This window comes from Alligator sinensis, unplaced genomic scaffold (assembly GCF_000455745.1).
Source record: "Alligator sinensis unplaced genomic scaffold, ASM45574v1 scaffold970_1, whole genome shotgun sequence".
Lineage (NCBI taxonomy): Eukaryota > Metazoa > Chordata > Crocodylia > Alligatoridae > Alligator > Alligator sinensis.
The window spans coordinates 1766433-1780430 of record NW_005842094.1 but is presented as its reverse complement, the minus strand read 5'-3'; the positions used below and the strand labels follow the sequence as shown (position 1 = coordinate 1780430).

General features: G+C 39.7%; 1 protein-coding gene across 1 annotated transcript in view; it reads left to right on the top strand.

The window, feature by feature from the left end:
* The window catches only part of LOC102380820 (androgen-induced gene 1 protein-like), an 11769-nt gene extending 2200 nt beyond the window's left edge, over positions 1 to 9569 (top strand). Inside the window, exons 3-7 of the mRNA XM_006024088.3 lie at positions 5 to 181; positions 2919 to 3020; positions 3699 to 3814; positions 8925 to 9076; positions 9502 to 9569. Coding sequence (XP_006024150.2) covers positions 5 to 181; positions 2919 to 3020; positions 3699 to 3814; positions 8925 to 9076; positions 9502 to 9527 — 573 coding nt within the window. The 3' untranslated portion in view covers positions 9528 to 9569. The remainder of the gene's footprint in view (positions 1 to 4; positions 182 to 2918; positions 3021 to 3698; positions 3815 to 8924; positions 9077 to 9501) is intronic.
* Positions 9570 to 13998: the final 4429 nt, after the last annotated feature.

Here is a 13998-nt window from a genome sequence, read left to right as displayed (position 1 = left end):
GGAGGGGAGGGGAGCGGGCTGTGACACGCGTGTCCTGCAGATCCTGCAGACGGTGCTGTTTGGGCTGTGCACGCTCATCGATGCAGTGCACATGTTCCTGCCGACCCGGCAGAGGAGCATCTCCCGGCTACTGCCCCTGAAGGACTTCATCTTCTCCGTGCTGGTCTTTCCCGTTGGCCTGGTAGGTGGTTGCTCGGCCCAGTCGGGGCCCGCTCCAGTAACTTGGGGAAGGACTGGCTGGCAGAAGTGGCCCAGGCAAAGGCCGCGATGCCTGTGGCACCGCCTTGCTGGGTCGGACCCCAGGAGAGGGGCCTGTCTGGCCCCACTGCAAGCGCTGCTGCCCCTTTGCTCTTTGGGCATCGTGGAAAGCGGCTGGTAAGTGCCAGTCGTCCCTGAGCTCCATCGGGGTCTTTGGTACGTCAGGCCTCGCAGGCCCAGTCTGGGTTGAGCTGCCAGACCACACGTCGGCCACGTGGTGGGTTTGATGTATTTGAGGGATGAGATCCAGAAAGGAGCCTCAGGTGGGAGTTTGCATCTAAACTTCAAGATCCAGGAATCCGCTGCCCATTTTGCCTCATCTAAGTTCTTGTTGTGAAATTTCCCTCAGAGATGTGGGTTTGCTGGAAAATGTTGAATTGGAAAAATTTACGGAAAATTTCCCAGTGCCCTAAATAGAGCGTGATCTGATTTTAGCATGTTTATTTGACTTCTATTTCGTAAACACAGCTAAAAAAGTACCCCGTTAGTTTTATGTCCCAATAGCCACAAGTATTTGAACTGAAATATTTGATTAGGAAAAAAATTAAATACGGCCCACTTAATGTGGTTTAAATGTTATATTCAAACAAATTCAAAGCTGTATGTGGAAATAAATTATTTTTATTGGAAAACTTGTAAAAATGTAAAGACAATACACAATAGCATGTACTTCCCTTACGTTGCTTGTTGACGTTTAAGAAAAAAAAACGAAGGCACTGAAAACTGTTGAGACACTAATTTTAGCACACCCAGAGAACTGTGCACGATATGAACTGTGCTTTGGTTTTGATTTGTCCTGCACAGCCAGTAAGGTGAATTCATAACTTGATTTTTGGTTTGGGTTATTATGTGCGTGTATTTATCTTCCTGTTTACAAATCAATAAAACATATATATATACTCTCTCACACACTTCCTAGGGATAATCACCTGAGAAACATTAATTAAACTTCGAAACTGCCAAGCTTGCCTAATGTTGTATTGGTATCCATTCATTGTTACTAATGAATTTTATGAAACAATGAATTTTTAGAAATAAAAAATTTCCCACGGAAAAATTAAGCACTGGAAAATTTTCTGTTTTGGAAAATTTTCCGCCCCACGTCTCTGACTGCCCTGGATGCCAAAACTTAGGCTTCTGTGCATATGCTGAAGCACCCTGGTCATCACACAATCCTGACACGAGCAGGAGCAGCATCTCAGCTTTGCCTAAGCCTCCAGAGGCGTGATCCAGTCATCAAGGCATGGACAAGCAGGGTGACTGTGGCCACTTGGATTAAAACCGAGTGTTGCTGGTACTATCCACCTTGTATATCCACCTTGCAGACACATTCTCCAAGGTGGGTAGGGGCTGGGGATCTAGCCCACGGGTGCAGCATCCAGGGGTTTAAACCCGTGGCTGCAGTTTCCTAGGAGATGCCTTAATGCCCTACAGACTGTGTGGTAGGCACGTGCCTCTTGAAGCTCGACCAGCGTGAGACTAAGAGTGCAGGAACCATTGGTCCAGAAAGAGGGCAAACAAGGGAATGCAACTGTTACCTCGTTGTTAGGGTAGCTGGATACACATGGGATGGCACCTGGGATCTAGTTCCTGTTCCCTGGATTATTTCATTTTGTATCTGATAGCTGCAAAATAATGCCCATGCAATGGGTTTTTACTTAACTGAATGTCCTTTGTCCACAAGGCCTGGTGTTTTCTTGCATCTTGTAGAAAATGAAGATTTGGAGAAATACCTACATTTTAGAAAATAGTTTACAAAGAGCTTATATATTTAATAAAGCATGGGATAACTTGCTGCTGTAGCTCCTGTACTTGTCTTATTCTGCCAATCTTTGGGTTTATGTTTTAAACTGTTATTTAATTGCACTGTATTTTTATATCCCAAACAGACCCTTCCACACTCTGAGTTCACACCAGCAAGTAATTTAATTTTTCTTTATTGTTTCATGTTCATGTCTTTCACTCCCATAAATGCTAATCAAAACGCAGCCCAAATTGCCCACCTCCATCCTGTACTCAATTACACCATTCACAAAATTCCTATTGACCTTAGTGGGAGCCGGCTTGATGAAGATTTGAAGATTATTCACTAGTTCTTCAGTGAAATGATGATGTCCTCTGAATTTAATTTTTAAAAAGTATAGTCTTAACGCCCACTTTTTCTTTTTAAAATAATCTACCTCCAAATAGATAATTATTAGCACCCAATGTTTTATATTTTTCAAAATGGTCTATGTCAGTGGTTTTCCATGTTCATCTGACCCTGTCTGTAGGTTGACCCCACATTTTCAGGTTTAGTTGTAGGAAGAGAAATGCTTTTTCTCTGAACATAATTAATATCTACAGATTAAGTCCTTGAACTGCTGTTGCCCTTACAGACTCCCACAAGAGAATCAGGTAGCCAAGAAAAGGACCCAAATGGCTTAATGTAGTAAAAGTACTAAAATAAAAACTGCACTGAAAAAAATTCTTAGTATTTTTCTTGCATGCACAAATGCATTCTGAGTGCAGAAGTCAAGATCGCAGAGGCCTGATTATAGGTTGGCTGGCTCTGCATAAAAATTAAATGCAGGTTTTATGCCTTTCTCAGAGAGGAAAAAGGTAGATATAAAGTCAGAACAATACAGTACTCTTGATTTACATGTAATTGATTTTTTTAGTTTGTAGCCATAACATTTTGGACCCTCTATGCATATGACAGAGAACTTGTATACCCAAAAGAGTTGGATGAGGTTAATCCATCTTGGCTTAATCATACTATGGTAAGTATATTAATTATTTTCTCTTAGGATCATTGAGTTTATCCTTAGGTACATACGTGTAGTCCTGTTATGTTTATGCATGAAGAAGTAACTTGGTAAGTTAGTGGATAAATATTTTCTTTATGTCGTGGTATTCAGGACTGTATTACTTGTAGATGTAAGGATTGTGAGAAAGCTACTGGCCATGTGAATATTCTGTAACTATCATCACTATAACTTATGGAGATTCATGAATGTAATAGTGGAAAAAGTTATGGAGACAAGGCTTTTTGTGCCTTAGTTCCATATCTGAATGCTCTTGAATGTTCACTGAATATTGTCCATCTTGTGCCATGGACCTTAACGAGTGTGGATCCAGTCACTCTTACCCTGAATCAACAGTGGGCATCTTAACTTTGCTGAAAAAATCATTTGCTTTTTATTTCATCTTTATGTTGCCTTTGATTTCTGGAGAGTTGGCTACACCTTTTACAAAGTAGAGTATATTGATGAAGGGTGGAATATGTCACAAATAAGTGTTTCATAGTCTTCTCTAACTAGTGAAATATTTTTTGCTCTTTTCAAGTTTTCACCAACTGTGTATCTGTGCTGTCTCACACTCGCATAATTTGTTTGGACATCTGTTGTTTTAATTTGCTATTTCTAGATCAAACTGTTGTATTTGGATTTAATTTTCAGCATACCACTATATTGCCACTACTACTTATAGAACTGGTTAGCTGTCCACATAAGTATCCACATAAATTGAAGGGAATAATAGGACTCAGCATCTTTGGTTCTTCATACCTCACTTGGTAGGTAGTCATTATTTTTCAGAAATATAGTTTAAATTCCAAAATAATTCCTTATTCTTTTTGCTCTGTTATTCCTTCAACCCTTTACATTAGCTCTATTGCTTTTTAAAAAGCATGAAGAAAAAAATGAGTCTGTTACCCTCTATATGACTTGTTACATTTATTACATCTTTTTTAACTCTGAGCTCTTATTCGGAGTCCTTGTACTGCAATATAATATACAAATAGACAAGATAAAAATGCTTGCTGCCTTTGTATTTCTTTAGTTACAAGTGGGTTCTACTGCCCGCACCTTTGGTTTATGTCCACGCTCAGCTCCAAACGCCTGCTTGATTCTTGAGAGGCAGCTGCTGCTGCAGGGCACTCTTTTGGCACACCTTGTACTGACTCTTATTATTTGGCCTTTTGAAGAGTGCTCTAGCTGCTCACTTCCATGTCAGAGACAGATTTGAACTATTCAATTTATCCATTGTTTAATTGCCTTTTTTTGGCAAAACATCTAAATCAGGGGTGGGCAATTATTTTGGGCAGAGGGCCGCTTACTGAGTTTTGGCAAGCCATCGAGGGTCACATGACAGGCAGCCAGGGGCAGATTAATATTAATTTTCTAAATTTTTTATGGGCCCTGTGGGCCGGATGGAATGTCCTGGCAGGTCGCATTTTGCCCACCCTGATCTAAATAAATTGCTTATTTGGTGTGGTAGGAATCATTCAAAGGATATTTCACAAAATTAAGGTTGCAATGTCTGAATATATAAAATGAAATGTTCCATAAAATGTGTGGTTTTTTTCAGTGTAAGGTCACAGAAGGATAAACAATATGCAGGAGAGAGTGGTTGAGTTCAGTGGGACAGTGAAAGATGGCAGACTAGTGAAAAGATTCCAGTGCAGCAAAGCCAATAACATTTTAAAAGCCTATTTATTAGTTATAAGGGATGAATATATTAAAATGGCACCTGGATCTTTTCATTTGTTTTGAGTACATTTGATTTTAAAATTGTACAGCTTTCCCTCAAATTCGAGTAAGCCCTGGGCAAAAAGTTCTTTACAATTTCCTCTGAATTTCCCATAGTCAATTTTATTTAAAAGTTCAGGTCCATTTGAAAATAGAGGCACACATATATAAAGCTTGCACCTGAACCGTATCTAGTCAAAATGTCACAAGTTTGGAAAATGACTAATCGGGGATCTTCAATCCAAATATTTACACCCTCCAGCGTGAACTTTTAGAATAGCCTGGGTTGGCCAGAAGCCTAGGTAAATTGATAGACCTTGCGGATTTGCTCTGAATATTAACCGTTGAGTTGCTTTGGTTTAAAGGACTGCATTCTAAAGGTGAGGTCCCCTGAAAAAGTGTCTTGCCACCAGCTCCCTTTCCTTAAGGAGAGCTCTACTCAAACTTCTGCACTAAATATGGTAATAATGCCAGAGAAGTGGCCTCTTAAAAACACAGATCCCAAACCAGTTCAGATACTAAAACTCATAGTCAGCACTGCTCTAGGATCAGAATGAGCTGCCTCTTGCTTTCCAGAGAGGATTTAGAGTACTAATATCCTTGTTGCTTCAGTTTCTAGTTGCTTAAAGATGTATCTCTGGGTGGGATACAGTGCAGTAGTCTAATATTAAAAGAGCAGATATTAGAGTAGCAAATCACAGTCAAAAGATATCATTGGAATACTTAGACTGAAGATAGAAAAAGGTCTTCTCAGGGACTGCTGCAGTATAATTACAGCATTTGATAACACACCTTAACATAACACACTCCATATGTTTATTTCATGCATTATTGCCTGAATTTTTGCAACACGAAAAAGCTGAGAACTAAACAATAACTATAACGCCATATTCAGCCGGATTCATTTCTTTGTATCAGAGTATTCTTTCTACAGTAATGGCCTGCAGAGGCCTAGAAGCTCTCCCATGTTTCCTTGCCAGTACTGCTTTCTGACACTGCTTCCACCGCTCCCTACCTGACAGAATAGGGAGGGTCAATTCCCAAACCTCTGTTTGGATAACATGGGGATATACAGAAGGAAGGAATTTTTTGTGTAGAAGCTTTGTAGCATTCTCCTGCTTGTGGAACTTTTAGTTCTTTTTGGCATCATGGCTGTGATGGAAATAAGGACTCACTCGGGGATGATGTACAGAGAGTGCAGAGCTAGAAACTGAAAAAATTCATTGACTCAGTAGCAACGTTTAATTAACTGCACCAGTAAGACCCTTTGGCAGCTTGGTGAATGAGCCTTTTGTGATACTGTGTTGTTCTATAAGGCCTGTAAATTGCAGTATTTTGAAGTGTTGGGGTTTTTTGTTTTTTTTTTATTTTTACATCCAATAAAATAGACAAACACTTGTAACATTTCTGTAACTGTTTATTTTTAAACTCATTTGTAGATGTGTAATCAGTTCTCTCAGCCATGCAGTTTATAAAAACAATGCGTTTGTTATCTCTTTTGCTATCCAGCATTCACATTGCACTAACAGTTTGAGTTTCTCCCTCCTGTTGCCTAGGCTCATTGCATTAGTGTATAAACGCTTCAGTTGCTTCTCATTTACCACACTCATGTCTCCTAGTCCAGAGGTTCCCAACCCCCAGGCTGCAGCCCAATACCAGGCCATGAACGGTTGGCTGCCAGTCTGCAGGATGGTTGGCTGCTTCTTCCAGTCCGCAGTTTGCCAGACCACTGTCTGAAAAGGTTGGGAACCACTGTCCTAGTCGCATTAGAGACAGTCCTTTGTCCAAGTCTGTCTGCCAAACTCTCTGTCCCCGCAAACTTAGTACTTTGTTGCTCCTTGCTGTCTATCTGGCCTACCCTCTGCCAGTCCTTCACGTATTCCCAGTTACCTGATTTTTGTATAGCTGTATATTAAAACTAGGGGGGGGTGGAGGGAGAGGCTACGTCACACTTTCCAACTTTATTTTTATATTTTTAGCTTAAACCTATTGTTTGCATTTATCAGCCTGGATCATGGAAGTGCCCCAGGGATGTAGGAGGAGGCCATGTGTTGAGAAGAGTCCTCTTAACTTTAATGCCTCCGAGTGAGTGAACATCCAAAATGTTCCACTGTCATCCGTCCTTGGACTGTTTTGATATTCATTCATTATCCTGTCATACATTTGCCTTCTTTCTCTAAGAAAGAAAGCAAGACATCTGTCTTCTTTCTTCCATCGAAGATCACCTGAACCTCCATTACTTCAAGCATTCCCTAGTTTGATGTAATCATCCTTGATCTGTTCCAGCAGAAATTTGGTGGCATCAAAATCAATGTTTTTTTCTACATTACCATCAGAATGCTTTTCAGACCAATCCATATCTCATATCCTTGCTCTCGGCAGATATCACACCTCCCAGTTCTCTGGATTTACTCTCTTCATAGGACTTGGTTGTTTTTTTCTTTCTTTATTAATGTTTCCCTAACAGGAGTCCCCAGGTCACAGACCTACTTTTCTTGGCATTTTCTTTCAGTTCTCTGTACAGATCAGCCTTCCTTCTCTTTCTCGTCTTCTGCTTATTGTTCTCATTACTCCTCACGCTCTGGTGTCCTTTGTTCCTTCCTCTCTTCTTACGAGTCTAGATGCTTGCTCTTTTTTTTTTTTTTTTTTCTTGTCCACCCAGTATGGCAAATCTAGTATTTGGCTCTTCTTCCCACACTAGTTGGATTCTTCCTCTAGCTTTTCCTCAGTCACACGCTTCCATGCGACTGAGTCACAGCCTTGTCTCTAGAAATCTGCTCTCCAGGTACTCTGGTTGACTGGATGTCTGCAAACTGATACCCTTGTAGTATCTTCTCCCCACCATAATGTCTCTGTTCCTCTGGTGCTTGGATTTTCTCTTCCGCGTGTGTAACAGTCTCATGGCAGGCAAGTGGGGCATCTGTATTAAAAAAACAACAAAAACAAAACGGGGCATTATAGCTTCTCTTAAACAGCAAAGATTTCCAGTGTAGTAGCTGTTATTTCAGAACAGTGCATCATTTACATGACAAGGCAGTATGCACTCTAAGTGTTGATACATGTAAAAAGAAAACCACAAGCAAACATATTTGGTCATACTGTAAAATTCCCTGTATGGCACCTATTTGTAACTGGCATGGCTCATTACTTGTCTAAACTCATTCCAGTGAAAAAGTATAAGTTACTTTATGCAACTGCTACTCATTATACGTAGGATCGTAGGAAGGGATCACAGCAGCAGAATCAGTAATGACCTCCATTTAGGCTCCATTTTTTAACACTAGCAGTAAATTCATGTAATTGGTGCCACTGTAGCATTTAGAGACTTCAGTTGGTCACCTGTGAGAGAACATGACGATTGCTATCATTGTTTTCAGGAACTTGTTCTAGGTAAACTTTTGAAAATGTAGGAGATTCAGCTGGCATTGCAGGAGACAGGGAAAAGTCAAAACTTTGACACTAGCCACACAGTTCTGGGTAATGTCATGTAAATGCTTCCATTAATTTTACCCATCAATGTTTCGTGCGTACATAGCTTCCATCAGCACCTGCTCAAGGATAACATGCTTCTGCATCCACTTATCTCTCTTGTTTCCAACGTTGTTTGTCACTTTGCATATTGCCTCGGTAGCCATAATCGGTTATCTTTCTTACCTGCGCGTAAAAAAGATAAACCTCATTAAATAATTTTATAATAAACTCCCATTTTCTAAACACGTTATCTGTGGCTGTTGGAGAATTTGAAATAATTATTACTGTTAATAAATGATGATACAATTCTCACGAGACTTCCGTCAAAGATCTCAAAACACTCTGCAAGCACTAGTCTTCTTCCACTCCACTAATGGAGTCCTAGCCCATAAATAGGACCCTTAGATGCTACAATAATGCTAATAATAAAAATAATCCTAACAATTACCATAAGCAAAAACAAATCCAAGTAACACTCTTTATTATCTGCAGATTTGTAATAGTTTTTAAAAATGTTTGTTTGAAAAGAACTAATTGCCTAATGCTCTTCTGCACTTAAGAAGGAATTAAACTTGAGATTTTCCACATATCTTTAGAAATAAACAAAGGTAGCTTTGTAATCATAAGAAAAATGTGTTCTGTTTATTTCTAGTTATGTTTTTAATTCTGTTTTGTTTATTTTAGGATAATATGGGTAAATCACGCCTCTGGGATTTGGGTATACCCAATTTTAGAAGTGCTAGGCAGAGCTGGAAAGGCACTGCTTTTTTTCACTTGCTACTTAGAAATGGTAGGCTTCTACTTCCTTGGGGACAAGCTAACAAAGTTGTTATGGGGTAAGTAATGTAGGTTTTTTTCATGGTTACTAGTTTATAAAATGGGGAAAAGGGCAGAACGCCACCAGCAGTGAAAGCATGCAGCAGTGAAATCTTGTTTTGACCTTTTCTTCACCCTTTTAGTCAGCATAGAGCTTCTTCATCTGGATCTGTAAACATAAATGCCTTTAATGATTGAACCTGAAGTGTAACAACTTTGTAAGAAAGTACTGGCTGTTGCAAGAGATTTTTCACAGGTTAAATGAAATTATGCGGGTGTCAAAAGTACAAATGAGTGCAGTAGCCTTAGTTTGGGTAACACGGAACCATCTTATAACTTGGTACAGACCTCCAGGACTAGAAAGCTGAGACCAGTGAGTTCCAGAACTGGTACCACAAGCCAAGAGTGAAATGTCCACTCTAGTTCATTTGTTCCTCTTTTTCAGGTGAGACCCACAAACATAAGAAGTAAGCATAGAGAGATGCTGGAAAACAGAAGGTCGTACAGTGCAAATATATTTATGAATGTATCACATTTTAATCAAGATAAAATATTTATATCATCTGACACTGTGTTTTTAAAGATGTTTTTTCAGCTTTAGTATTCAATGCAGTAAAAACCTATATACAGAAAACAAGCGATCTGTAAGGAGAAGCTGGGAGGCGGGGCAATGATTTGGTACTGGGATTTTAAATCTTCTAACCAACTCCCACTTCATGATATAGAAAATTGGTTTTACATAAATATAGCCATGTGTCTGTGTACAGAAGTGTGCAAATTGGGCCACAAGTATATGGTTCTGGCTAGCCTTAGCCTTTCAGTCTCGAAAATGCTAACATTTTCCCCGTGCACCAGGCTGAAGGACTTATTTGGACAACTAGTGAATTAGGACCTATGTTTAATCAAGCATTAATACTCATAAATAAAACCACAACCCATTTCATCTAAAAATTGAAGTAACTATCCAGCTGCTTACAAAATGTGGAGTTGTCATAACACTGCACTAAGTATGCAAGGCATATTTAATCATCAGGTCCTAAGCAAAATCTTTTTGCTTCTTGCACTTAGAAATATCATCCAAACTGTAAAGGCAAGGCTCCAAGTGAGTTCCCCAAAAACAAGGCCTGGAATTGTTTCTGTTTTGTCGAACATTTTATACAATCAAGGAATGGGGTCTGCATCCCACTGAGGATGCTTAGGGTGAAATGGTTCTTTTTTTTTTTTCTTTCTTTCTTTTTTCCTTTTTTAAAAAATAATTAGTGATGCAACTTCTAAGGTTTATTTTGATACCTAGTGGGAGTCTCTGATCTGTAGACAGAGCAAGTGTAAAGATTTCCAGCAGTAAAGATGAGTATCTGACAGACCCTTGGCTGTCAACAGTAGTAGTAGTTCTGGATAAATAAAATTAACAGGTAAATTAAAAAGCTACAAGTTACCAGACTGAGGAGTTAGAAACCAAACATTTTAAAGGTGAAAGACAGTTTGAGAAGAGCAAATATTGCAGTTTGGGGTTTGTTTTTTTTAAAGGCACTGGGTTAACATCTGGAAAATTACAATCCATTAAAGCAGGGGTTGAAAACTGTTTTTGGGCAGAGTGCCAAAAACACCCGCAACCTCAACTTGCAAGATGTTGGCATGAGAGCCCAGGGGTAGATAGCGGGGAAGCTGCAAGGGGCTCAATCCTTGTTGTGGCAGCGCAGCCCAGCCCTGAGGCACGTGTGCAAAACAAAATGCCTTTTTATACCACTCTTTGGCACCCATGCTAGGGGTTGCCTACTGCTGCACTAATGCCTGACCTCCCAAAGCGGTTGAAAGGATCATTAGAAAAAGAATACTGTAAATTAACACCTGGAATATCGCAATATGCAGTGGTAATATCTCTCTCACCAGTACTGCTTTATTTTTTTTAGAAGTCCTGTTAATAAACAGTAAGTAAAAGAGACCTGGTCTTAGGGAGACTTTTAGCGTCTAGCTTATGGTATGTAGCCAGCTGTGCTCTTGTAATCACGTATTTTTATGTAGCTCTTCAAGCATGCATCTTTGACTAGTGGCACATTTCCAACTAAGCATGATGTTGGCATACAACATTAAATAATGAAAGCACATGGGCATTTTTATACAAAATGGTAGAATTATATTCAGAAGATCTGATTCTTGGAAGGGTGCAATGATTATTACCTAAACACAGACAAGACGTCTGACTTTCCAACAAGTTATACAATCATGTGCCTAATTTCATTGTGCCATTCCTCTGATTATTCATGCCTAGTGATTGCACATGCAGTACATGTGATTAGCATCTGCCCACAGTTACACAATTTCACAAGCACATTTATGGTAACGGCAAGCAGAAATTAACAATCTGGCTCCTAATTGTTATATCATGCTGGGTTTTACAAAACATTAAAGTCAGGAAATTTTCTATTGTCTAGAGGGTTGTTTGCTCCCAGCACGTGAGTGAATTTTATATATCGAGAATTTACACAACTAACTCAAATAGCTAGTGGCAGCTGCTGCTCATTTAAGGCACAACATGGGAATAAAGAGGACTGTTTAGAACAGCCATAATCAAAACTCTGTGAACTATATAAGTCAGACAAATTTCCATTATTATAGAAATCTTTCAGAGGGATGGTGCCAATGACTCATATGATATGTATGTTTTGTTGCAAATTCTGAGTCATTTTTAAATTGAAATTATGTATCATTCATGAGCAAAAAACCATTTAAGATAGTTGTGTACCGCCTACTTACGACATTCTGCTTATCTGCAAAATGCAAATGTGAGTGCACCTGTATAATATGGCATCCCACTGCACCGAGAGTGATTTTTAAATAGGTTAAAGTACACTAGACTGCTCATGAGAGAGCTAGACTCCAAAGAATACCGCATGATGTTCTGGTGGTATGGGTCAGAAATGGCCAATGTCTTTTGTGCATCTAGAATGCTGTACTATTTGATGGGGTAAGATTTGATAGGAAAAATAATTCTTTGCACTTGAATTCAACATTACAAACAAAGATATCAGCATATTTTGCTAACCTCAATGAATATGCTTACCTTGCAAAAGTACCACAATGTTGTTTCCTTATCTCTAAAATGGGCCAAACAACATTCCCCTATGCTTAGCAGACCATTCTGTCAAATCTGTAATGTTTATGCATGGTCCTGCTGGAACCCATGGGGGGCTGTGGGCATACCACTTTTGCACCACCACAGAGAGATGGAGCCATTCAGGAGAATACTGCAGCCTCAGGCATCTACTTAGGATGCTCAGCAGCCAGACAGTTTCTAAGAAGGAAGAAAACCCACAATATAAGGGCATTCATGTACCATTTGCTATTTCCTTCATCGCCAGAGGAAGCGGTAATCCCTTCAACACTTACTAGAACATCTTCCAGGATTTTAAGTAGTCAAATTGCTCCAGACTCTGTGAGGTGAAGGAGGTACTTTATAAGTCACTGAATGTTTGGTACATGTCAATGCCAAGAGAAGCTCTTCTAATTAATGAAGCCCTTCTTGAAACAGCTGAAATCTCTGTCACATAATGGTTACGTTTGTCCCAACTTCAGAAGAGCAGAAAAGAACAATTCTACGGCAAGTATGTATGCACACCAGATGCAAAAGTTCATAATATTTATAACTAGTGTTATCTGGGAGGACTCATGCCCTTGTACTCCCCTCTTATGGGCATAGTGGCTGGTTGGTTTCCAATTACCTTTTGGTTCAAGCTTGGATTTTTTTTGGTGTAAACAATATTGGAAAACACATGTTGAATGGCCAAAGTCCAATTTGCACGTGCAGATAATGTGGGAGGTTGTGGGCTACTAATGACTGTATACAAAACAGCACAAAGAGAAACCTTTTTCAAGGAGATGCCCGTTAAAGGAAACCTGCATGAGGGATAGTATAGAGTTGGTGGATATGAGAGCTGCAGGCTGGCGAGACAAGGATGACACTATTCCTGTTGTCCTAGCCCTCTGCACAGAAGCAAATTTCACTGTAGATAAAAACAAGTGACAGCCTTGTATTCAGAGTGAGTTAACGCAACTAACAATAATGCGCCTCAGCTATTGACTACCCTGGTTGATAAATAGATACATTAATCAACATCAGAAAACAGACATTCCAGTTCCAAATTCCCTCCCTTCTAAAAATAAGTCCCAGAAGATCACATGCTGCCTCAGAAATTAGTTATGCCCTGGGAAACTAAAGGTTGAATAGTGTCTAAAAAGGACACGGTATAATTTTAAAACAGAAATGTAGCATACTACTATTGGTATCAACTGGGGCTCTTTCCAGCACCAGCAAACAGTTACCATGAACAAGACAAGATTTTGGCTGCTGTTGTAACAGTTTGCCTCTCCAAGGAGTTAAAAGCTGCAAGGAACACAAAAATCATGATACGCGAGGAGATTCCAGGGTCAGTCGTACAACATTCTACAGTCCTCACTGGAAATCAATTCTGAATCCAGTTATCAACTGCTGAAAGAGTTACCTACCCAACTAACATTTTGCCCCATAGCTAAAAATTGTATCTACCCCTCCGCTGGTGGTAAATAAAAATAACTGAGTGATGTGTTCCCTTCTCTTCTGTGCTTTCAAAAGATATGGGGTTAAAGAAAAGCTCATAATTGTTGCTTGCATCCCACTGCATGCTATTACTGCATTAAGGTAGGATGCTTACAGATGTGATATTTGTTGCATGACTGGCCCCTAGAAAGTGCTTTACAGTCATGCCCTGACAAAAGGGCACAGCTGCAGAGCACTTTAAAAGTGCCTAATCATGTGACAAATTAACCCTTATTTAATGAAGGTTTAGATGAAAGGGGAGTGCATTTGTTAACTTCTGTTTGTCCCTGCAGCTGGGCTGGGCTGATGCAGCCCAGCCCCACCCCCAGTATTGTCTGCAGGATGGGAGGGTTTGCCCAGCCTGTGCTA